Source organism: Oncorhynchus nerka, linkage group LG28, assembly GCF_034236695.1.
Source record: "Oncorhynchus nerka isolate Pitt River linkage group LG28, Oner_Uvic_2.0, whole genome shotgun sequence".
NCBI classification, from domain to species: Eukaryota; Metazoa; Chordata; class Actinopteri; order Salmoniformes; family Salmonidae; genus Oncorhynchus; species Oncorhynchus nerka.
In genome coordinates this window covers 44477899-44502682 of record NC_088423.1, presented here as the reverse complement: position 1 = coordinate 44502682, position 24784 = coordinate 44477899, and the positions used below count along the sequence as shown (strand labels likewise).

The 24784-nt window shown below is 44.1% G+C and overlaps 1 protein-coding gene across 15 annotated transcripts in view; it reads right to left on the bottom strand.

Moving 5' to 3' along the window:
* LOC115113266 (collagen alpha-1(XIII) chain-like) overlaps positions 1–24784 on the bottom strand; it is a 54216-nt gene that overhangs the window by 10527 nt on the left and 18905 nt on the right. For 5 of the 15 annotated variants that reach the window (XM_065012819.1, XM_065012826.1, XM_065012815.1 and 2 more), the window contains 26 exons: positions 21540–21605; positions 19613–19705; positions 19411–19452; positions 19279–19296; positions 18638–18664; positions 18115–18150; positions 16293–16319; positions 11991–12035; positions 10605–10640; positions 10462–10515; positions 9781–9867; positions 9643–9669; positions 9420–9455; positions 9257–9313; positions 9124–9147; positions 8445–8534; positions 8164–8298; positions 7381–7452; positions 7145–7189; positions 6942–6992; positions 6789–6815; positions 6549–6635; positions 3879–3914; positions 2502–2555; positions 2295–2348; positions 1953–1988 (listed from right to left, as the gene is read on the bottom strand). In XM_065012819.1, the coding sequence (XP_064868891.1) occupies positions 1953–1988; positions 2295–2348; positions 2502–2555; positions 3879–3914; positions 6549–6635; positions 6789–6815; positions 6942–6992; positions 7145–7189; positions 7381–7452; positions 8164–8298; positions 8445–8534; positions 9124–9147; positions 9257–9313; positions 9420–9455; positions 9643–9669; positions 9781–9867; positions 10462–10515; positions 10605–10640; positions 11991–12035; positions 16293–16319; positions 18115–18150; positions 18638–18664; positions 19279–19296; positions 19411–19452; positions 19613–19705; positions 21540–21605 (1362 nt within the window). Of the gene's footprint in view, positions 1–1952; positions 1989–2294; positions 2349–2501; positions 2556–3878; positions 3915–6548; positions 6636–6788; positions 6816–6941; positions 6993–7144; positions 7190–7380; positions 7453–8163; positions 8299–8444; positions 8535–9123; positions 9148–9256; positions 9314–9419; positions 9456–9642; positions 9670–9780; positions 9868–10461; positions 10516–10604; positions 10641–11990; positions 12036–16292; positions 16320–18114; positions 18151–18637; positions 18665–19278; positions 19297–19410; positions 19453–19612; positions 19706–21539; positions 21606–22094; positions 22137–24784 lie in introns of all 15 variants that reach the window. The other 10 variants (XM_065012817.1, XM_065012818.1, XM_065012822.1 and 7 more) reach the window with 10 other exon arrangements.

Sequence of the window (24784 nt, the reverse complement as noted above, 5' to 3'; positions counted from 1 at the left end):
GCCAGGGTGTGTGAGAGGGAGAGAGAGGACAACACGACCCGGCAAAAAGAGCCGCGGGAAACAGAGCAGGGTGGAGGGGAGGAAAAGGGGATAGGAAGACCTGCGGAAACAAAGGAAAACAGGACAAAAGTAAAAACAGCACCAGGATCCCACAGCCGGCCACAGCACCTCCAACTGGTTTAGCAAAATACCTCATATCAATCTCTTATCCTTTCTTTTACACCCCAAAGTAGCAAAATAAATTGTTCCACAAATAGGAAGTACACATTAGAGTCAATGTCATATATTTCCTGCTGTCAAGAGCCCAGTTGGAAGTGCTGGGAGGGTCAATGACATGTTGTGACTTTTAAGTAGAGAGTCAGAATATTAAATCAGATGTTAATAGGAAGGAAACAAACATTCTCCAAGGGGAAGGGGGGAGGGGCATGTGTAAAATATTATTTAATACATTGGTATAATTAAAGTGCATACTCTTATTTTATTTTGCAGTGGCTATTTTACAAAATGAGGGTATAGCATTCTGTTATTACTTGAAGTAAGAACAGAATATTCAGATACGACGGCACAAGGTAAACCAAGGACAATTTATAAGACAACGTTTTGACTGGTCTTCAGAGTAAATAGAAGATCATTTTGTAAGTTCTTTGATGTGTCCGTTCACATGTTCCAGTCATCTCATTATCAAGGTTGAACATCTTCAATCTCTTTTGATCTCTGACTTCATTTATACCACCTCAGTCATATTTGCATATTTGAACAAGATTCATTGATCTCTGAGGTAAAAAGGCCACTGCAAAGGTAAAGGACATATGAATATAATTTCTTCAAACATCACTTAAATGACCATTGAAGGTCACTTTCACTATATGAATCACATAAACTCACACATACTATCAAAGAGCACATCTCTTTTTTCCACTGTAGTAATGGGATATTCAAAAGATGAGGCTATTGATATTCACATTAACATTTTGATTCAGATTTGCCTAATTAAGAGAGCCTTTGAATCCACCATGGTCCTGCTCATATCACCTAATACAAGCCTACCATGGTCCTGCTCATATCACCTAATACAAGCCTACCATGGTCCTGCTCATATCACCTAATATAGGCCTACCATGATCCTGCTCATATCACTTAATACAGGCCTACAGTACCATGGTCCTGCTCATATCACCTAATATAGGCCTACCATGATCCTGCTCATATCACCTAATACAGGCCTACAGTACCATGATCCTGCTCATATCACCTAATACAGGCCTACAGTACCATGATCCTGCTCATATCACCTAATACAGGCCTACAGTACCATGATCCTGCTCATATCACCTAATACAGGCCTACAGTACCATGATCCTGCTCATATCACCTAATACAGGCCTACAGTACCATGATCCTGCTCATATCACCTAATACAGGCCTACAGTACCATGGTCCTGCTCATATCACCTAATACAGGCCTACAGTACCATGATCCTGCTCATATCACCTAATACAGGCCTACAGTACCATGATCCTGCTCATATCACCTAATACAGGCCTACAGTACCATGATCCTGCTCATATCACCTAATACAGGCCTACCATGATCCTGCTCATATCACTTAATACAGGCCTACAGTACCATGGTCCTGCTCATATCACCTAATACAGGCCCACCATGCTTTTAAGCTTGACATTCCAATGGGCTTGCAATTTAACAACTATTACGTCTCTTGAACAACCCAAAAAGACAAATGAAAAATGAGTACTGCTTTTCAATGAGGAATATGTGGGAGAATAATATCTAGCGTCGAGTAGGAGCATGGAGGATCAGCAGCCATGTTAAACACCATAGTTTATCAGAAGCACTAAATGTACTTCATTAAGCACAGAACATGTTTTCGTCCTGTTGTTTGAACAATAATATTTTGCTCCGGAAGACACATCATTGTCAGCTGCTGTCTTACCCGGTTCCCTTTGAATCCTTGTGGTCCTACAAAACCCTGAGGAGGGGAAATGAAACACATTATGAGTTCCTGTGCAAGCAATCAGAGATGTTACCGTGAGGTATAGCTTTGTGCTGTCAATCAATTTGATCCATTCATTCCCTTAAGACTTGATTTAAGAGAAGATTCATGTTTTCCTCTGTCACTTGAAAGAAGTATTATATGATGTTCAAGATGGCTCATTCAACATGTAGCCACTGATTGTCTTTCAGATAGTCAAGATATTGTTCACTTGATAAATGAAATGCTGGAAATGCAATACTGTATTTATTTGATGTTCTTGATACTTCGGGAACTACTTACAGGGATGCCTTGAGGACCAATTGGTCCTGGGACTCCTGAATCTCCCACGAAACCCTGAAAAAACAACAACATTCATCTCAAATAGATAAATAAGCTGTTTTGACTGAAATCTCTTATGTGGTGTGTGTGCTACTTTTGTGTGCGTATGTGTGTGTGTGTACGTACATGTGTCGGTGTGTGATGATGATCAGTGATGTGAGTACTCACTCTCTCCCCCTTTGGTCCTGCAGGCCCTGCCACACCAACTGGTCCTATTAAACCCTGTAAGGTAATGACAAGACAGACCCTCAGTGGACGCAGACATGACAATGGGAGGACATCAAAATAAAAATGGATTACTTCATTTCCATCATCAATAGCTCAACAAGCTTCCGGAGCACTTAAAGAGATTCTCCAGTACCTTTTGTATACTTTTTAGCCAGTAGTTCTAAAAGTAGCACTCACGATCCAAAAGAGGTCCCTGAAAATTGCTAGGGGGCTGGCACAGGGTTGCTTTCAAACTAGGCATTTCGCGACTAATTGAGGTGAGACCATACGCATGTACGAACGACACATTGACACATCCAGGCCCGAAGCAGGGGGTTTAAAAAAAAAAAAAATCTTTGTCGCTAAATTCCCGGAGCATGTCTTTCAGTGCCAAAAGAGTAGTTATCCAATTCTGTTTCGGTTGACCATTATCAAATCATAACCGATTGATTAGGTAGTGGTCTTCTCTAGGTTATCCCACTGTGCATGTTACACCAAGCTTGTTGAGCTAAAGAATAAACAGTAACAAAAAAGGAGAAAAACATTGAGTTCAGCTGCAGCTCTCTCTCTCTCTGTGTGTGGAAGTCAGGATTCAACAGGAGGACCTTGGATCTCAGGCAGATAATACAGTATGTACAGCATATAGCATTGGGGAAGCCATTACGCCATACTGTCCTGTATGCATATCAACATGCAGCATGAGCATCCCAGCATGCTCTCCTGGTATGACATCACAACGCCAGTTCAAAGCTTTTACACTGCAGGAGAGACACTGTTAAGACACCTGTTTTTGAAGATTTGCAATGGCATAAAACTCTGACACTCAAACAGCTTGACTTTATGCAAGTAGGCTGAATGTTGAGACCTGACTGCGTAACTCAAATGTCCTTATAAATCTTCCATTGACATCAACACATGATTTAGGCAGAAGTCTAGGTTATACATGCAAATCTCAAGCTATGATTCAACGTGTAATGAACAAGGGGACTATTTCTTGAGAGCAGACGCATCAGTATAAAGAGCAGACGCACCGAAGGGCCCATTTTAGTACCCTGACACGTTCTATTGCCATACAGACATGGGACACAGTCATGTGAATATCATCCCTATGCCAGAGCAATCCTCGAAGAGTGCCTAAAAACAGAACTGCTCTCTCTGCAGACAATCAGACAGATAACAAAAAAGGACAAGCATGGAGGAAAGCAAGCAGACAGGCAGACAGACAAGACACCAGCGCAGACAGACAGACAAGCAAGTCGTGTGGGGAGCAGAATAGGGGAGGAGAGGCGGGGTAGGGGAGGAGTGTGTGTTGGGGGGTACAGGACTTGCGCCACTCACCACTCGACCAGGCCTGCCGTCTAAACCATGAGCTCCCTGGACAGTGTGTAAACAGTTAGAGAGCAGAGGTGGGAGGGAGGTGGTGGGAGAGGGGGAGGAGGTGTGGAGAGGGTTGGGAGGGGTGAGTGAAGCAGTGATTCGTGTGACTCAAAAAAACACATCCAGTTGTTGATGAAGGGTGATGGTGTTGTGATGACATGAGAAACAGTAACTGCCAGTAACTCCGTTTATAGCTGCAGTTGATTATCTCTATCAAATAATTAAGTCCTGACTTTTGATAAAATAGTTCAACTTCTTTCTATGGTTCAACTTCTTTCTATGGTTGATGCCCCGTATTCAAAGCAGTTTGAATCATGCACAGTGCGTTTGGAAAGTATTCAGACTCCTTGACTTTTCCCACACTTTGTTACGTTACAGCCTTATTCTAAAAGGGATTAGTTTCTTCCCCTCATCAATCTACACACAATACGCCATGATGACAAAGCAAAAACAGGTTTTTAGAAATGTTTGCAAAAAAAAAACTGAAATATCACATTTCATAAGTATTTAGACCCTTTACTCATTCACTTTGTTGAAGCGCCTTTGGCAGCAATGTCAGTATCGAGTCTTCTTGGGTATGATGCTACAAGTTCCACACACCTGCATTTGGCGAGTTTCTCCCATGATTCTCTGCAGATCCTCTCAAGCTCTGTCAGTTTGGATGGGGTGCGTTGCTGCACAGCTATTTTCAGGTCTCTCCAGAGATGTTCGATCGGGTTCAAGTCCGGGCTTTGGCTGGGCCACTCAATGACATTCAGAGATTTGTCCCAAAACCACTCCTGCGTTGTCTTGGCTGTGTGCTTAGGGTTGTTGTCCTGTTGGAAGGTGAACCTTCGCCCCATTCTGAGGTCCTGAGCGCTCTGGAGCAGGTTTTCATCAAGGATCTCTCTGTACTTTACTCTGTTCATCTTTGCCATGAACCTGACTAGTCTCCCTGTCGCTGAAAAACATCCCCACAGCATGATGCTGCCACCACCATGCTTCACCGTAGTGATGGTGCCAGGTTTCCTCCAGGCGTGATGCTTGGCATTCAGGCCAAAGAGTTCAATCTTTGTTTCATCAGACCAGAGAATCTTGTTTCTCATGGTCTGAGAGTCTTTGGGTGCCTTTTGGAAAACTCCAAGCGGGCTGTCATGTGCCTTTTACTGAGGAGTGGCTTGCGTCTGGCCACTCTACCATAAAGGCCTGATTGGTGGAGTGCTACAGAGATTGTTGTCCTTCTGGAAGGTTCTCCCATCTCCACAGAGGAACGATAGAGCTCTGTCAGAGTGGTCACCTCCCTGACCAAGTCCCTTCTCCCCAGATCGCTCAGTTTGGCTGGGTGGCCAGCTCTAGGATGAGTCTTGGTGGTACCAAACTTCTTCCATTTAAGAATGATGGAACCCACTGTGTTCTTGGGGATCTTCAATGCTGCAGAAATGTTTTGGTATCCTTCCCCAGATATCTGCCTCAACACAATCCTGTCTCGGAGCTCTACGGACAATTCCTCATGGCTTGGTTTTGCACTGTCAACTGTGGGACCATATACAGGTGTGCCTTTCCAAATCATGTCCAATCAATTTAATTTACCACACGTGGACTTCAATCAAGTTGTAGAAACATCTCAAAGATAATGGAAACTGGATGCACCTGAGCTCAATTTCGAGTCTCATAGCAAAGGGTCTGAATACTTATGTAAATAAGTTATTTCTGTTTTGTTTGAATACATTTGAAAACATTTATATAAAAACAGTTTTCCCTTTGCCATTATGGGCTAATGTGTGTAGATTGCTCAGGATTTTAATTTTTAAAATCCATTTTAGAATAAGGCTGTAACGTAACAAAATGTGGGGAAAGCCAAGGGGTCTGAATACTTTCCGAAGGCACTGTATGTAGAGAAGTGTGAAGATATGAGTCTCTGATGATTTTCAAATAGCACGTCTTGGATTAACAATGATTAGCATACACATACATAATAGCCCTCATCATTTCCATATAAAAGGAGTTACTGTGCCATTGATGATGTGACTAGTACATGTACTGACTGTCAGCAATGACCTTTGACACCCAAGAAGTAAACCAGTTAGGAGAAGAGACCCCCCAGTGATACATATCAAACTTATTCCTTGACATGCAACTAAAAATAGAACTACAAGAGACTACATTAACAACATTTCAGAGAGATGATCAGAAAAAAAAGTTGGCAAAATAAAGAAAATTATCATTAACTATTTCTAACACATAATAAATGATTATCAGGTTATCTGAACATATGACAATGGCAATGGGTAATGTAGATTTCATTTTTATAGTAGTGGTTGTATCGCCCCTGTGTATTGGATTGCAGCAACCATCCATCCATGCACTTTGAAAACATTAACGCAGCTGCTGAGCCAGGAAACTATCCTTGGTGAGTTAGGCCTAGTTTCAAAGCGACATATGACAACATCAGAACAATCATGCTGCCTGGTTCTAAGACACAAAAGTCTGAACAAATAGTGTGCATACCCTACTGTGGTTTCCAGGGGTCTAAATAAAATGTCTAATGGCAAAATGGTCAAAGGGAATTAGAAAAAAAAAACGACACAAACCACAGCACGGATACAATCTACATGGGGATTGAATGGTGTCGCTCTTGATTGGTGTACTTACAGGAAGTCCAAGATGGCCCCTGTCCCCTTTATCGCCCTTCGAACCAGATGCTCCCTTCTCTCCCCGTATGCCTATGCCTTGCTCCCCCTAAAAGAGGCACAGAAAAGTTATTACTGATGTTTAGTACATAGGCATTAAACTCACTTACTAAAATCAATAAATATAGCTACTGTTAACTACGGTATCAAAGCATTCTGGAGGTACAGTAAGACAACAAAGGCTACCACAATCAACTATTACCTTTGGTCCTCCCAGTCCTTCAGGTCCCTGAGGGGTAAAGACACAATTCGAGTCAGGATATGTCAATCACTTCATGTAAATACGATATATTATCAGGAGGTTTTATGGATATTTCTATATTGCTTAAGGGCGTGCCAACTGTAGTGTACTCACCGCGGGGCCAACTGGTCCTTGGGGACCTGGAGGCCCTGGGGGTCCATAGACCTAAAGACAAACACCAGGTCATCAATGATACACTCCTTCATTAGTGGGTTCAATCTAACAACAAATCCTCTGAATCTGACCCTCTCAAGTCCACTCAAACACGCATGGGTCATTAAAAACAATGAGATATACAGGAGTGGGGGGCGGCTTACCATGTCTGACCTTCCTCCCTTATCTCCGGACTCGCCCTTCTGACCCTGAAGCATCAAGATACAAGGTTAACTTAGGCTACTCTCATCATAGTTAGCAGGAATAAAACACTACAGTACACCCAATCAGCACTGTACAAATGAATAGCATTCTGAAAAGTACTTCACTGCTCCCCAAAGCCAGGTCAGACACTTCATACTCTATGGTCAGATGCAGTCTGAGGGGCACCATTGCGTACCATTGTGCCTGGTAATCCAATGGGGCCAGGGGGTCCAGAAACCCCCTTTTCACCAGTAGGGCCGTCTAAACCCTACAGAACAAAGGAACAGGAGATCGTGATAGACGTTAAAATATTGGCAATATTTTGTTGTTTTGGATTGTTTTGTGTTTTGTGTGTTAATTTTCATATTAAACTGTTAATCAATTTACATATTTGAAAATACATATTTTTTTTAATAGAAAATGTAGACCTCTCATTTGTCCGATGTTTGAGGTCAAAATAGATCTTGAAGGCCTCAAAATGATACAATGAATTACAACCAGCTTTTTGAGATTGGTCTTGGTAGTAGTCTCCAACTCGTGGCTGTCGGGACATGAAACTGCCCACGACGAGGGACGCAATGTTGCCCATCCTTTCTCAGAGTCGAACCACCCAGACTGCTTGAATGAAACTCTTTTCAAACAATCCTTTCATGGTTAACATAAATACAGTCCATATGTCTGTTAATAGGATTAACGCCGCATGGCGTCCTCATAAGACAATGGGTAAAGCCATTCCCACAGTATGGCGTAGTCTTGCGGTATGTTTTGGCTACATGGTCTGATGAGTGTAGCCCACACCAGTGTCAGAACTGGAGTTGATCATTTACTGTAGCCTATAGAAGGTCTCTAATTAGATCATACGAGGGTGGTAGAAAGAGCTAAGGGCCTCCCTTCCCTCTAGTTAATGATAGTGCTCTGGCTTTGGTGTGGGAGTGTGTGTAGTGGTGTGGTGTGGGTCTGTGGTTCCCCAGTCACTCACAGGTGATCCAAAGGGACCCATGTCCCCCTTGTCTCCTTTGGGTCCTGAGAAACCCATCAGGCCCCTCTCCCCTCTGGGACCTTCAGGGCCCGCTGGGCCAACAGGACCTGGCTCTCCAGGCTTCCCCCGAGGACCCTGGCACACAAAATAGACATCATAGTCGTTGTTGTCTTTATTTTGATCGTCATCATTGCCATGTTGTTGATGTTGTATTTTATCATCCGTAACAGCTGTACAATGGACATTTATACTGGACAATACACAATAGGGGGTGTTCTAACCTTCTCTCCGTCAAGACCTGATGGGCCTGGAAGGCCAACTTCACCCTTTGTTCCTGGTGTTCCGGGGACCCCTGGAGGGCCAGGTGGGCCCTGGATAGACAAAGAGACTGACTCATTGAAAACTGCTAGGCCTACATTTTCTGCAGCATACAGTAACATAGGGACCGAATGCGCCTCTAATTTACACATCTCCATCTGGCTTTTGGGGGTCACATTATAAAAAATAAGAAAACTGCCTATCACTGGAATATTGTTGCTTTAAATCAGTGCTTGCCCGAGCACTCTCGCAGCATTTCTCTATCCACCAGTTCCATTCAAATTGCATACAAAATAGATCATCCTGTTCAAGATTGTTGTTAATTTACATATATCAGACATATATAGAGAGTACCAGTCAAGAGTTTGGACACACCCACTCAAGGGTTTTTCTTTATTTTGACTATTTTCTACATTGTAGAATAATAGTGACTCACAATGACTTATTGAAAACATATACTCTATTATCTAGTACCGTATTCATAATAGCAAACATTTATATTGGAATTAAAGTGGCAAAACACATTAGGCCTTTAAATTGTCTGTCTGGTCCCATGACTGTCTTTTTGTTCCACAGACCTGCATAAAGAAGGCCTATACATTTCTAATGCATCATTGACAGACTTTAGAAACCGCCACTCACCATCAAAGGTACATTCCGAATATCCTAAGGAGAAAAAAACCCCACAATGTTAGAAGACCTGGTACCCATTTTCAGTACTTCATGAATCAAACACAGGCTCATCGCAGGAAGCAGTAAATAGTTGGTGACGTACATTTTCATTGTTGATGATTTCTGATTTCCCTGGCTCTCCTGCCGCACCCGGAGGACCCTATAAAGTTGGGGATCAACAACAACAAAAAGTATATTAAGAATCATAATAATTAATTTGTGTAAATCTCCCACTGGCATTTATGTGTGACAGAGCCTGTACTTACTCTTGGTCCAGCTGGACCATCAGATCCTGCTTCCCCCTGGAGGACGATCAAAGGTTAGACAGTTAGCCTCTCCCCTTTCATTTATCAACCTCAACACAGCATTCAAAACTAACAGGATGGGAGTGAACGTTACTTGAGCAAAATGAGAGGACAATGTTAAGTGATCATACGTTTCCTGTTGGGACAAAATGTCAACCGAGGCTACAAAAAGTTCCCATCTCACCTTGAGACCTTGGTCGCCTTTGTCACCCTGGGAAAGATTAAAAAAAAAAAAAAAGTTTTATTGGCATGCATGATATTATTAAACCAAGGTAGCTTTTTCTGACTAGTTTACAGCCTCTTGTTGGATAGCTTTTAGTACCTTGGATCCTGATAGGCCTGGGAGTCCTGGTGTCCCTGGTTCTCCTTTGATGCCAGTTCCTGCTGCGCTGGGTTCGCCCTTGTCACCCTGCCACAGAACAGGACATGGACAGTGTCATCGACGACCGTACAGGACAACACACTCTACTGTACAACACTGAGACACCATCCCATTGACAGTGCCATTAACGGGAGATGAATAACACAGCCCTGAAGGTTGGTCACAATGGATCTATACGGATCTGAACCACAAAGTGAATCACATGAAAACATCCAACAGCACAGCTCCTTGTCCACAGCTTTAGTTCTTAACCCCTCAACACAGAGGCACGAACTGCAAAAGCGTTCTCTAACAAGAGGACATTTTCACACATTTGGCAAATCTCTGTGATTTGATGGAAACAGAGTCATGTGATTTCTCTGAAATGGCCCGCTGTCATGTGAGGCCTGTTATGCCGCGTCACTGCAGTACAAGCAGCTATAAAAGCACTTCTACACAAGCCAAGCCTCCTAACAGAGGAGAAAGCTAAAAAAGCAACTCGAGACTCTAATCGCAGCTCTAGTCAGTCACAAAGACAAACAGTGAGACGATTGACTCGATGGAGCTCTTGTTGTTATGGGAACACTGATGATTGACAGACACAGACACAGAGCACAAACACAATGTCCATTCCAGGCCTACCCTGTAGCCCCTCTTTCCAGGAAAACCAGGTGTACCAGGGATACCAGCTTGACCCTTTATAGTGGAAAGAAGAGTTTCAGTACCCTGGATATATATATAGGCTTTTACGATCTGTGTTAGCCACACCATTCCAAGGAAATTACCTTTCTTCCAGGAGTGCCTGGAAAACCTGGCTCTCCCTACGGTGGCCAAGATGGCACAAAGGTCAAAGGAAGGGGGGAAAGAAAGAAGACAGAAAGAATGAAAGTCCTACTCTTCTTTTTCAAATATTGATGAACCAATACGTAAAAAAGCACACACGTGCACACAGAGTAAGCTAATTGGTATTCAGTAAACTTGCCTCTTTGAATCAGTAGCCACATATCCCTAACAAGCATTTTCGATACATTCAGGAAAATTCAGAAAAAGCGCGGGGCCTGTTTACATCCACGTGTTTGTCAGTGTTCTTGGAAGAACATCATTCCCTCAGCGCAAGAAAACAACATGCACTGGGATCGACATTTGGAAAGGCATGTTTGGGTTGGTGCATTCTACGCTTGCACATAGCTGGTCTGGGTTTGGACACGGAACGGTCTCAGATTCTGATCCGTCAGGAGCTTCTAGCCCACCGCAAGCCGATTTAACCCTCGAAATTGGTCGCTATAAATAGTAAAGAACACACGAGAGTTATTTAATTCATCCCTGTGTTTGCTCCCCTCTTCAATTGGCTAGATTAACGAGGAGACACGCGGCGGATGATGTACGGTCACAGCTGTGACCACAGGACCTGCACGGGTTTATAGCAGGCGGCTGTGGACCGAGTCCCAAATGGCACCCTATTCCTGGTCAAAAGTAGTGCACTTGATATGAAACAGGGTGCCATTTGGAACGCAGGGTGTGCCTCAAGTAGATACCGTATAAGCAATTATACGGTATCTACTTGACTTGCTGAGACTCAAATGCCGTGTCTTATGCCGAAAGTTACGAGGGTGACTTCTCTCGTAACAATTTACACCCCATTTTCAAATGACTAATCATCAATGTCAAGATATGGTTCTTAAAATCAAGATGCAGAACAACCATGGACTTGGGAGTATTACTCAAAAAGGCCATGCACTATTCATCATTGGTTTGACTTGTATTTTGGGGAACATTTGGATTAGGAAATGCTTTGACAGGCAGTTCAACAGACAGCATACTGGGAATACAGCCCTCTAACTCAACTCTGGACCTCCAAGCCATTGTTCCCCTCTAATCAGGGACAGATTTAGTGGGTGCAATTAATTATCGGGTAGAACAGAACACCAGCAGGCTCCGGACCTCGTAGGGTAAGATTTGAATACCTCTGGCATACAGTATACTACCAGTTAACAGATACAAGGCATTCTCCCCCCAAAATGTGGACAAAGGTCTGAGAGGAACAATCACTGGACTGCTCCCATCATTTCATCTCAGATGCACAGTATGCACACTGTCAGATACACTGCATGCACAGGATGGTTTAGGACAAGGGTGAAAGGTCAGGGGATAGCTGCACATGGGTGGACTACCTTCAATCCTTGTTTCCCTGGCATTCCTGGCATACCAAAGTCCCCCTAAAAGAGGACATTGATTATCAATAACTACAGTGAGAGTGTTCCCAAACAAGCAGGACAACACACAGTTAGTATTGTCGAAACACACTGAAGCTCAAATAAAAACACATCAATTGGAGGCGCAATTCAACCAACCAAAACAAAACCTGTTGTTGCCATGTTTCAAAGTAATGAAAACAAATGATCAATGACCAAGATCCTCAAGAGGAAAAGCGTATTACATGAACAAATAAGAACAGAGAGATGGGGAGGAGTGGTGGAACGTCCCTGGCAGTCTGACTCCTCTAGGTCTGACGAAGGGGTAAGTGGCATCGCCCAACTTGGCAACTCTCCTCTCCTCTCCCCCACCCTACCGACAGACACTCAGCAAGTGCATTTCTGCTGGAGCCACTGACAGGTGCTGTGGTTCAGGCTCAACGTGGAGGGGGAGTAGAGTGGGAGGGGGGAGATGGGGCACCAGTAGACTGCAGACTGTACTGGACCAATGTGTGTGTGTGTGTGTGTGGGGGGGTACAGAGCTAGAGCCAGCCCCCGCAGCTACAGCATGCCCAACTGCCCCATGGCTTTCACACCAACCTGTCAGGGGGTTGTCACGTGGGGATAGAGTGTCCGGGAAGATGAAAGCGCCGAGCGGGCCCCCTGGCCAGGGAGGGATCAGGGCAGGTGAGTGACGATGGCTCTAATCGCATGGAGGGGCCCCCAGCAAACACAGCAAAGAAACAGGAAGCACAGCTCCCTTTGATCTCCTGATTCTCTAATCAGCTCACACCATTCCTCCCATCTACTTAGCCATCCCTTCCCGCCAGCGTCACTCCCCACCCCCTGGTTCTATTTCCACACCGGCATGTGTGTATGAAACTCCATGGGTGTAGGCTCGCGCGTAATTTGTCGACTGATAAGCCCGGTGCTTGATTTATCAATAGGCTAATCTCTTCATTGAAATGATGCCGTCATGGCCTTTCCAGTTCAGAGGAAATGCCCTGACGGTCACAGGGGAAAAGATTCATCATCTGTTCAAAACAAACTGTAATGATCCCTCTGATACACCAGTAAAGAGGGCGTAAACAGTGTGAGATACTTTAAGATGGCCTTAAAATGGCCACTGCAGCTACTACCACTACCAGAGTGGATCTGAGGCAAGTGAACGGAATAATAGCACTAGGTAGGTGAATAGAGAGGCCTACTTTCTGTCTTCTCCTCTGGTCTAATGTGCTCTCCAGCTGTGCTGGTCTAGGGCTCTATGATTTTGAGGGAGAGTGAGGGCAGAGCTCCATTCAGTCAGACAGACGGTCGGTGTCTGAAACGCTAGGCTTGGCAAAGTCTACCTCCCCACACACCTCTTCCCCCTGTGTTCGGAGCACCACTGTCACCTTATCCACTGTCTCTGGGTCACTGTCGTCTGCTTTCCTGACTGGAGTGTCTGGGAGTGCCCACACAGGTCTGACCCAAGGGAGACATTTCAAAAGCAGGCTTTTCTAACAGCCTAACAGGCTCATTAAATCAACCAGTCGTCCAGACCGGGGGAGAGACATCCGTCATTACAGGGCTAATGGTGAACCCCTGTACGGTAATGGTGAGCTAGTTCACCATTGCGAAAGCAGAGCAGAGGAGGAGGTCTATGGCTATCCTGTTCACTTCCTCCATGTCTAGCCTGGTTGACTGTAGCCTGGCGACTGTAGCCTGGCGACTGTATCCTGCTGAGCGGGAGATGTGGAAGTAGCTCGGTCAGACTTGTGGTCGGCACCATGTGGACATTAACGATTATGGCCCATGCCACAATCCTTTACATGTTCTTTTTATTACAATCTGGTTGTACAATACTGTGAGCCTGATCCAACATTGTGAGTACAAATATAGAACAAAGTTCCCCTGGGCAGAGGCAAATCCCAAATCCTAAGGTGAATATAGTGTAGCTTTGGATCATTTTCCTGCAAAAGCGCTTTCTCTTTACTATAAAACAATTCGAACCATAACTCTCACAGCCCCACTGTTGCTGTGGATACCGTGTCTCTGCTAAAAGCGCCCTTCCTTGAAGTGTTTTCCCCTCTCTTTCCCAATCCCTCCTCCGTCTGTGGAGTCTAATGGGGAAAACATACGGCAGCTGCTACTGCTGTGTCGGGCGGCTCAGGCCGAGGAAGCGGGAATGTTCACCATGGAAACTGGTCGGCCGTGAGTCCAAGACTCAAGGAGGGCAAAGTCGGTATGACCGGGAGCTGACAGGTAAGAAAACAAGTGGCTATGCCACATCATCCAGTCACGTCACTGGAGAACGTCCCACAGAGGGCGCTGCTCACTGTGTATGAGAGACTGAGTCAAAGGACTGAAGAGGCCTGGGGATCACATGTGTTCAAATCCCAGGGGGGAATGTGAGGATGAGAGCAACCATGTTGTTGTTGTTGACGCTTTCCGGTCAGAGACGGGCAATACAGCCCCACTTCTTCTGGAAGGCTCCTCTCACGCCCTGTGTGGCTCCTTCTCTGACACAACGTTTTTCATCCCAGGACTGTTTGGTCTGCATCACATGATGTATAAGATCATTTGCCCACATATTGTGATGACTGAAATAAACGTGTGCCTTCTGATTTATAGTAACTGTCCAGTGTTTCCAGATTTCTATGAAATATGACCTGGTCGGCACTCAAAAAAAAGAGATTCAAGGTTTCTTTTTGGTATTTATTTCATTCAGGGGTGGTTAGATTGTATATTTGTGATGCCTTATTGACATGTGCGCCTGTTCCAGGAGCACCCACACGAACGCACCTGTCGGTCGTTACACCTTAACAAGCTCGAAATAAAGAAGCGCACCTGAAGAGGAGACACTGATGACACTGATGAAGGCCAAAACGTTTGTCTATCTACCCACCCCTGAATTAAAGAAATACTCAAAAGATACCTAGATTTTCCTTTTTGAGTGTGGACCAGCTACACAATTATGGAATTCTATTCTATTTTGGTGGATGCACCTGTTCTGAGCACAGTATGAAATATGACCTGTAATTAATTAGAATATGAGTGAAATAGTTCTCCTTAAAAAAAAGAAGGTAATTAGGTATGTTAAAAAGCAGCTTTTTTTGTGTTGGAATGGTGTGGGTGTACCCCAACAACAGAATGGTGTGGGTGTACCCCAACAACAGAATGGTGTGGGAGTAGACCGCTGAGTGGCCAGCTCATCCTCCTCTATACCATTGATTGACCAGCTCATGACATCATACTCTATGAAGAAATAGCAAGCATTTTAAAAATGGTTTTAGGTGGGGGTTTTGAAGGGGTTTTTTTGTCTCCAATTTAGGCTTTGGCCACAAATACGAGTATAGGGCGAGTCAACAAAATGATTTGGGTTTGAGTTAACAGAAGAAGACATCGTAAAAGTGGGATTTTCACTGGACAGTTACTTTAAAAAACATCAATGTTCAAATTAACTAGTTCAACAGCACAAACTATATTCGGGTAATTATCTCAAACAAGCAATAACAAAATCATGCCACAGACAGTGCTCAATTTATCTTTAAAATAACTTAAGATGGCATACTCCACATATAGCTTCCAGTATATTTCTCCCCTCTCCCCTATGAGGCCTTTCTTCCCCTCACCTCCCTACAGTGTGGATGGAGACATCATCAGAGGAAAGACTCAAATAGAGGGACTCAAAAGACAACCAATGCTACCAAGGGAAAGAAGTCTTCCATTTTGAAACTGGGCTACATAAATCTCCTAAAAACGTCTCCTAGCCTTTTCAACGTCTAGGCCTCTGGGCTCCCTGCCTCGCATGGTGGTCCCTTGACTGAAAGGGGGGTTGGGGGTCTAGTGAGGGAAATGAATATTCCATCAAGCCCTACTAAACAGGAGGGAATTACACAGGACAAGGCCACACCACTTGGGCGTTTTGAACTGCGCTGATATCTGGGCCAGATTCAGGAACCAGCCCAAAGTTTGTCTATGATCTATGTCTACGGAGAAATACTCCCGGTTTATTTTAGATAATATTATTTACAACCTGTGGCGTCTGGTGGCTGCACACCCACTATCGCATGTTTCACTGGGAGGCTCCTCTCCTGTGAGGCTTTCAGTGAAAATAATTCATCCCATTCAAGAAAATATATTAATAGACCAAAGTCAGTGGTGTGGGGTCTGTGGGGTGCGTTTGTGCTTCAGCGGGTGTCGGCTAAACAATAAGCGTCCTAAACTCCCACGTCGTGTTTTTGATAGTCAGAGAAATTCACATAGAACCGAGAGGGTGAGTTATAACACGGCTCTTACCTTCAGTCCAAGCTCTCCCTTCAGTCCCTACAGAAGGAGAGAGAAAGACAAGAGAAACACAAAACATTTAGTCACATATTCTAAATAATTCCTATGATTTATTTTTCAACATATGAAAATACAGCCAGTCAAAAGGTGAGAGGTCAATGGAGTTACAGCAGAATTCCACCAGATGGTGCAGTAACCTCTGATAGTAGTGGACCCATGAACAAACTCTTGACGCTGCTACAAAAAGGTATTGGATCCTCCGTAAGGAACAGGGTGCAGTGGGAACATGGGAGAGTTTGTATTTCAATGCCTTCACATTTGAGTAACTCACACACCTCTGAACGTCTAGTGCAATACTAACTTTCAGAGCGGTGAACTTACTCTCGTAAAAAAACATGGCCGTGGCTTTAGTTAAGCCTTGGTCTTGGTCGTCCTCTGAGCAACCTACTGTAGGGTTGTTCAACCTCCTCATAAACCAGACTGAACTTTTTGGGGCTCTGTCATGGGAAAACAGTGAGATGGAGGAAAGCTGGAGTTGACAAGGCAATAATATAACTTGGAGCTGGAAGCTGTTGCTTCAAGTAGGGGTCAAACATAAATGAAATGGCAATTGCCAAACAGAAATACATATTTTACAAACTCACAGTTTGAATCAAAATCTGTATATCTCACTTGAGGAAGTGTACTAATGACTTTGAGAGCGGATCGTGTCATAGAGAGGCTGTGGTTTGCTGACAGCAGCAGCCAAACAGTTTGACAATGCCCAGATGGCTAAGACGTTTAACCTGCTCCAGAGGCTTGTGTGGATGTGACCCTGTTTTGTTGGGGGATGTGGGAGCCATGCAGGCTGTTGTCTCTCTCTACCTCTCTTTTCAACCCCTATCTCGACCCCATTGTCCTCTTCTCTCTTTCCCCTTTTCAATCTCTTTCCCTGTATACATTTTCTTATTTAACCTTTATTGAAATAGGCAAGTCAGTTAAGAACAAATTCTTATTTTACAATGACGGCCTACCCCGGCCAAACCCTCCTCTAACCCGGATGACTCTGGGCCAATTGTGCACCGCCCTATGGGACACCCGATCACGGCCGGTTGTGATACAGCCTGGGATCGAACCAGGGTCTGTAGTGACACCTCCAGCATTGAGATGCAGTGCCTTAGACCACTGCACCACTCGCCACTTAGACCACTGCGCCACATTCACCCCCCCCCCCTCCCTCTCTCTATGCAGTCACGCTGTGTGCAGGCTGAACCAAGTTCAGTGAAGGGCAGCGGCTGTGAGAGTGAGCCCACCAGAGGAAGTCCATTAAGCCATGGAAAAGTGGAGAAGGACAGACACGTGGAGAGTTTAAGAGTCACGGCTCTCATGCCCCCTGCAGCACTTCAAAGCCAATGTTAGCTCCACCAGCCACCCAATGGGAGCGTGTGTGTGTGTGTGTGTGTGTGTGAGTGTGTGTGTGTGTGTGTGTGTGTGTGTGTGTGTGTGTGTGTGTGGGAGAGGAATGCTCCCTCGATCAATAATGGTATGGGACCATCCCTGGGTGTCCTATACAGTACAGTATAATACTAGAGGAAATGATACCAGCAGAGGGAGAGAGGGCCCATGGCTAGGGGCGAGAAAGGCTGCAGTTGGGCCTGAGGTTTATAAATAGAATGTAGAATTGACTGTGAGCAGTTGAAGCTCTAAATACAAAACCTGTGCTATATCATTGACACAGGAAGTACACCGAGGTAACAGGAATGGTTACATGTGGATTCATGGTCCTGCTGATGGTGTGGTGAGTGGATCAGGTCAAATGAGACTGATCCACAGGTAATATTGTTCATAACAATACCTTGGGGCCTTCAGGACCAGCGGGGCCAACATCGCCCTATGGAAGAAAGACACAAAGGTGAAACGGAGACAGACAGAATGAGAAGGAGGAGGGTGAAAAGGGATGCAGAACGGCAGAGGACAGCAAGACCGATCACAACGACTTGTTTAATCCACCTAACTCTTCCCTTTCAGCTGGATCTCGCAAGTTCCTATCTGTAGTCTGCAACTTCTGCCAGAGGACGCAGCCCATTGGTTCATTATCCGAATGTAGCAGTTCTGACAAGCCGCAAACAGCGGATTTTTCAATCAAGTCGTGGGATGATTACATCAAATATATCTTCCTTCTGCTTCGGGTGATCGAAAGCAGATGGATTCATCAAAAAATAAAAAAATTCCCACTACTAAAGGAAAAACAGACGGTCATTACTTTTCCGCTGTCGTGAATACCTATAAATCGTGCAATGCACTATTGATGAATTCCCAGAGACCACACATTTCAATTGATCTATGGATTGAAGCTTTAATTGAGATCCACAACCCACCTTTATTCCTGCCATGCCTGGCTCACCCTGAAACGACAGAAAGATTCATGTCACAGTAACAGACAACACGTGTACTGTAGTTACGCCTCTTTCATTACAAGCACGGGTCAACAAAAGAGTACGCACTACTTCAATTCAATTTGGGGAGTTCAAAGACTTGTTTCCAACTAGATGGCCATATTTCGACACAGCCCAGTTGAGGGGAAGGTATTCCTCGCTGTGAAAGCCCAATCAAAAGTTATGGGGCACATTTCTTTCAACTTCCCGCTGTGATATGAACTTGGTTTCATTTTTTGTATGGAGAAGTTGTGTTGGGCGTGCTGCTTTATAGTCTGTTTCCATGGCCCACAATCTAAATTCCCCGTTCTTAATAATCCATGGTAATGAACGTAATCAGGGGAAATATAGTCCACTAGTCCAATAGCAACGCAGAGAACACAAATGTAGGCTTCCCAACATGAATTGGTCTGCTGATACAGAAAGACTGGAAGCTACACTTGGACAATTGAGAGATGTGTGCCAATCACGGAGCGTTTGCGTTTCATACAGTATGTGCAGCTATAAGTAGTGGCAATACATGTCCTTTCGTGTGTAGTATATGTATAGTGGTGTTGATTACGGAAAATACAAATCATGTTTACCTTCATCCCTGGTAGGAGCTGGAGAAGAAGGGGAAGGAAAATTCAGAAGTCACAAGCATGTCAACACCAGATTTCCATCAACTTTTTCTATTCGGAAAATCCCGGCAAACGCAAGAGGCGTAACAAACTCACCCGTAGATCTTTCCCAGGTTTTCCTGGTTCACCAGGTTTACCCTACACCAGATTAACAACAAAAAATACATCACAGATACAGTACAATCATTTTCTGGGCAAACACTCATAACATTTTCACTTCTATGGCCATAGCCTCTTCCTCAATTACAGTCCCTTGTCCAGTGCTGATGGTGGTGGTCAGCTGGCTGTGGGGACTCACCGGCGGTCCACTAGCACCATTCAGTCCAGAGGTCCCTGAGGGCCCTGGGGGGCCAGGAGGTCCTGGTGGGCCCTGAGCTCCAGGCTCGCCCTGCTGAGAGACCTTCAGTTACCATCTGCCAGTCGATGCCAGGCCAGGCCATGCCAACACAACACAACACATCACAGCACTACACATGCTGGGAATTTTATGGCGGGCAATATTAGCAGGAATCAAGGCCTATGGGGTGTTTCTTTACATTAGGCACCACGTTTGGAGAGAATACCACTTTGAATTCAAATTAGGATACATTTTGTGTTTTTGTGTCCTTCAATGGTTTATTCTGTCAAAACCAGTTTGCTTTTAACAATACCAAACTCATTGACATAACAAGGGCACAAGTCCTCTTTTCTGTGGCATCTTAGGATATTTGAGTGACAAGTTCATTAAAAAAAAAAAGATTATTTTTTAAACTCCAATTGATCTTTCTTTATTGTTACTCTGAGGCAACTCAACTGTGAGCCAGGGGGAATATCCAACACAAAATAGAAGAGTAAACAAAATCCCAAAAGTCAAATATAGTATTTACAACGAGAACCGGAGAAGAAGAGGAAAGAGGCCTACACTTCAACTTGTCTTAATATTCTAGAGTCTAGCAGAGCTCATGGTTATACCATCATCCCATTGATTATGTCAAACCATCTATTTCTTTATTTGACCAAACTCAAAAAATATATTCAACGGCGAACTGTCTTAGAAATGTATTTATTTGCTTTAAAACCACATTTCTGGATATCTCCACGGTCGTTTTAGTTTTTAATCAAAGGAATGACTAGAAATGACATTACAAATACCCAAACGGATGATGTATTACTGTACATGTGGTCTAACTTTAGAAAAGTCACAATACAAAATCTTGGCCTTGAAATCAAACACTCCCTAATCACTGTGGAGTAGGCTACACTAACGCTTGCAAGGACCCCATCTTTAGCTCAAGCTGAGCCTCGGTTGCCAGGCCAGACATCGAGGCTCTTGATAATCCGGAACACATCCATCCACATTAGATTCATATTTTATCCATCCCGTGCTTTACAGTGTGTCTGGCCATGATTTATGATCCGGATGTGCTTCCATGAAATGAACACATTCCGTTATGCTGCCCAGGACTGATTCCAGGGGTTCAATTTAAAAAACAGAGCCAATTCGGCCTGGGTCTGGGTGGTAAATTCCCCTCTATGTCTTTAGTGATGGCTCTACCACAGTGTGTAGCATTGTCTCCAAACAAGGTACTCTATCCTGGCACCGTGAGACTGCACACCTGGCCAAAACAAGATAGAGGAGGGATGCCAACAGGGGTCCACCGGGTGCCAGGGGCCCTCTTTCTAACAGGGCCGGCAGGGTTTTGAGCACAGGGAGGGACAAAGGTCCTTTCAGAGAGCCAGGGTGAAAGTCCACAAAGAGGATTGGAGAAGACTCACTTCCTGACAGAAAAGGTCACTTTTCTTTCCTGTTCTTTTCATATCTTTGCTAAGGTTATGAAAATCATAGAAGCTTTTAATGTTCCCCCCCCCCAAAAAAATGCTTTCTTTCCCACAGCAATGCAGGGTTTGTGTAAGAGCCAAATTGGGCTTTTTGGACATTTCATTTACGTTAATGGAATTTAAATGGGCCTTGAACCCCAGGCTATTTATAGAATCTACTGCATGTATCTGTTTTTATTCTTAACCCTCTATAGTCACGAATATGTTCAAAGTAAATACTACTGATTTGTTTCTCTTTTTGGATTTCAACGACATCTATCAACTATTCCAACTATCACAGAATTCAGTTTTGAGACACACAGGTGCCATAACGGGTTAGCGGTGGGTTATGGGGGGGTTGGCGGAGGTCGACGGCAGTTAGCATCCAGGGGGGGGGAACGGGCAGGAAGGGGCAGAGAGAAATGTACCTTGAGGCGCTTTAGGATTACAGGGTTTATTGGGGGCATGTTTCGCATGGGGATGGGCAAGATCTGCTGAGGTGGCCAGCGGTGTAAGAAAGTCACGGGGCAACAAGTTCACCGGGAGGCCAGGGAAAGGAAACAGGTTGGGTATTGGGAAGGGAAGAAGAAAGAGAGAAATCAAAACATGACAATGAAAAGCAAGAAATTGTCAAGGCAGGGAGAGAAGAGAGAGACGGTGGGAGAGAAAGAGTAACAACAGGGCAAATTAGGGGGGCAGGAGTTGGTGTCAAAGGGGAGGGTTGATGTGCCCTCCATGGTCAGATTGGTTACTGGTAATTGAATAGGTATTGGTTTTTGACCAGATTGGATGCTGTCAGTTTACTTAACATCAGGCAGCCCTTTTGAGTGCTTGTAAGACCATAGGGGCAGCAGTTGAGTTGTTTATACATCAATCTTCCAGATCAACTTTACTCCTGGCCCCTGTCCTGTTGCAGCTGAGTGGAGACCAGGTAGGATTCAGTCTTGCCAGAGAGAGAGAGAGAGTACAGTTCACAGACTTACTGTGGCCAATCCTCCAACACAAGGCTGTACAATACGCCGCTTCTGTTGAGATTCACCAGTATTATCAGGCACAGTTTTAAAAGAGGTGAAAATGACTGTATTTTCCCATTGCTTTCTGCATAGAACCTGCACTGTACAACTTGCCTACTTTTTACATACGGTATACATTTCCAACTTGAGTTATGTCCTCAGACCTTGCCAAAGCAATGTTTCAGTGGCAATGACATTTGGAACTAAAGTTGACATAAAATGTAAGTAAAATCAAGTAAAATTGTATGCTGAGGTATCAATGAGGAAATATATACAGTACTGTATGTCATTACTGAGAAGTAGAGACAGGGAGAAGGAAGAAGTACATGAAAAGTAGACAAGTGTGTTGTTATCCCCCCCACCGCTATCAGAGCTATCCACCATACACACCCACACACCCAAGATGCACCAAGCTAAACTTACAACAAAACATTGACCGAAGAAGTAAAATAGCTTTAGAGTGCCTCTAATTTGACACAAAAACATGTTTACCACATACAGTGGTAATAGAGTAAATGACAGCATGTGGTGCAGTTTCTGGCAATCAGAAATAGAACGAATTGAGAAGAAAAAAAGAGTTGAAAGCTGAAGCCTGATGTCTGTCATAATATGTCCAATCGGAAGATCGATAATCAGTGGACAGTGTGAGAAATAGGCCTGGTTTGGAGAACAGCATTACTCCACTGTAGCCTCTTGACTCCAGAAACGGAGGGGAGGAGTAGGGGAGAATGGAGGAGCACCTGCGAGTGGAACATTGGCTATCTTTGCAGCACAACTGGGACACAGTTTGGGGTTACCCGCAAACTGACTGGAGCGTATAGAAGCCAGGGTTTTCACTGGAAGATCCTATACAGAGGCCACACACCCACATAGAATAACTGTTGATATAGAGTCTCACTCCTGAAACCACTCTGTCGAACAGCATCCAGCCTGAGCCTACACCCCCCCCCCCCCCCTTCTGGTTCCCCCTGTGGGACAAGGAGGACCTGAGTGGAACCACCAGCTGGCAGGGACTTCCCATGCAGTGTGTGCCCGGGGGGCTCCGAGATGTGTATGAAAACAATCCAATGCACGCACAGCATGGCGGGGGCTCCAGCACAGGTTGAAGGTTTTAAACAACCCCAAAATGCTCTGACCTTCTCCCTCTCAACTACACATTCTCTGCTACACTTGTTTATTTAGCCAAAGCATTTGGCAGAGTATATGAAATAAGTATTATTTTCCACATGCTTTGAGTTGTTGTTATGAGGTCTTTCATACATATTCTTTACTGGGGCAACAAGAGTTTACAACAACAACAGGTCTTTATAGCACCCATTGAATAGTGGTAGGTTGAATTACATAGGACATGGAATGAGCTATCTGAACAATCCCTTAATGCACAGAAGAGTATTTTTCTTGGCATCCCCACACATAGACCCTTATCTTGTAGTGCAGTGTTTCCCAACCCTGGTCCTCCAGTACCGCCAACAGTAGACATTTTCATTGTAGCCCTGTTCAAACACACCTCATTCAACTCATTGAGAGCTTGATGATTAATTGACAAGTTGAATCAGGTGTGCTTGTCCAGGGCTACAATAAAAATGTGTGCTGTTGAGGGTACGGGAGGACCAGGGTTGGGAAACAATGATGTAGTGTATGCTCCAGCATGCTGTCAGTAATTGCCTTGTTTAAACTCAAACAGCCAAGCCCCTGAGAGATGGCCTGATTTGCTTCATGGGGATGCCTGCCTCAATGTTGCATGTGCTACCCATCATAGACTCATTTGTCAGGCCTCTATTCTGTAATTTGAACATACTCTGATGTTACATCGCAGACCCACAATTCACTTTGTTTTACGTCTGTACCTGTGAAGAATACAATGTTATTTGCTACAGAGAACACCAAAGAGAATGTAAGTCAGCATACAAGCACATTTTAGCACCATCCACTGTGGTGCTACTGTAAGAGATCACTGAGGAGCAATTTTCCCCCAAACAAAATGATTACAGTTCAGTATGGTCATTCTGGACGATATTGTCACTTTATTAAAGGTCCAATGCAGCCGTTTTATCTCAATGTCAAATCATTTCTGTGTAACAATTAAGTATCGTACTATGACTGTTTTCAATTGAAACGGTCAAAAAGAAACAAAAATAGAAAAGAGCAATTTCTCAAGCAAGTATTTTGCTAGGACTGTCTGGGAGTGATCTGAGTGGGGAAGGGAAAACTGAAAACTAGCTGTTATTGGCAGAGAGGATTGGAACTCTCTTTCTTATTGGTCTATTAACTGATTTATCACTTGGTGATGTCACCAGGCAGGCCAAAACTCCATCCCGCCAAAACACCAAAATAGGCAGAGATTTCAGGCAGTCTTTTCAAACAGCTCTTACACTAAAAGGACATTATTATAATTTTCACAGAATTATTCCAACCTCATATTGTGGAAATGCGTATATACAGTATATTCAGAAATTATTCAGACCCCTTGACTTTTTCCACATTTTATTACTTTGCAGTCTTATTCTAAAATGGATTAAATACATTTTTCCCTCATGAATCTACACACAATACCCCATAAAGACAAAGTGAAAACAGGTTTTTAGATTATTTTTTTAAATATTTTTTTTAACTAAACAGAAATACCTTATTTACTTAAGTATTCAGACCCTTTGCTATGA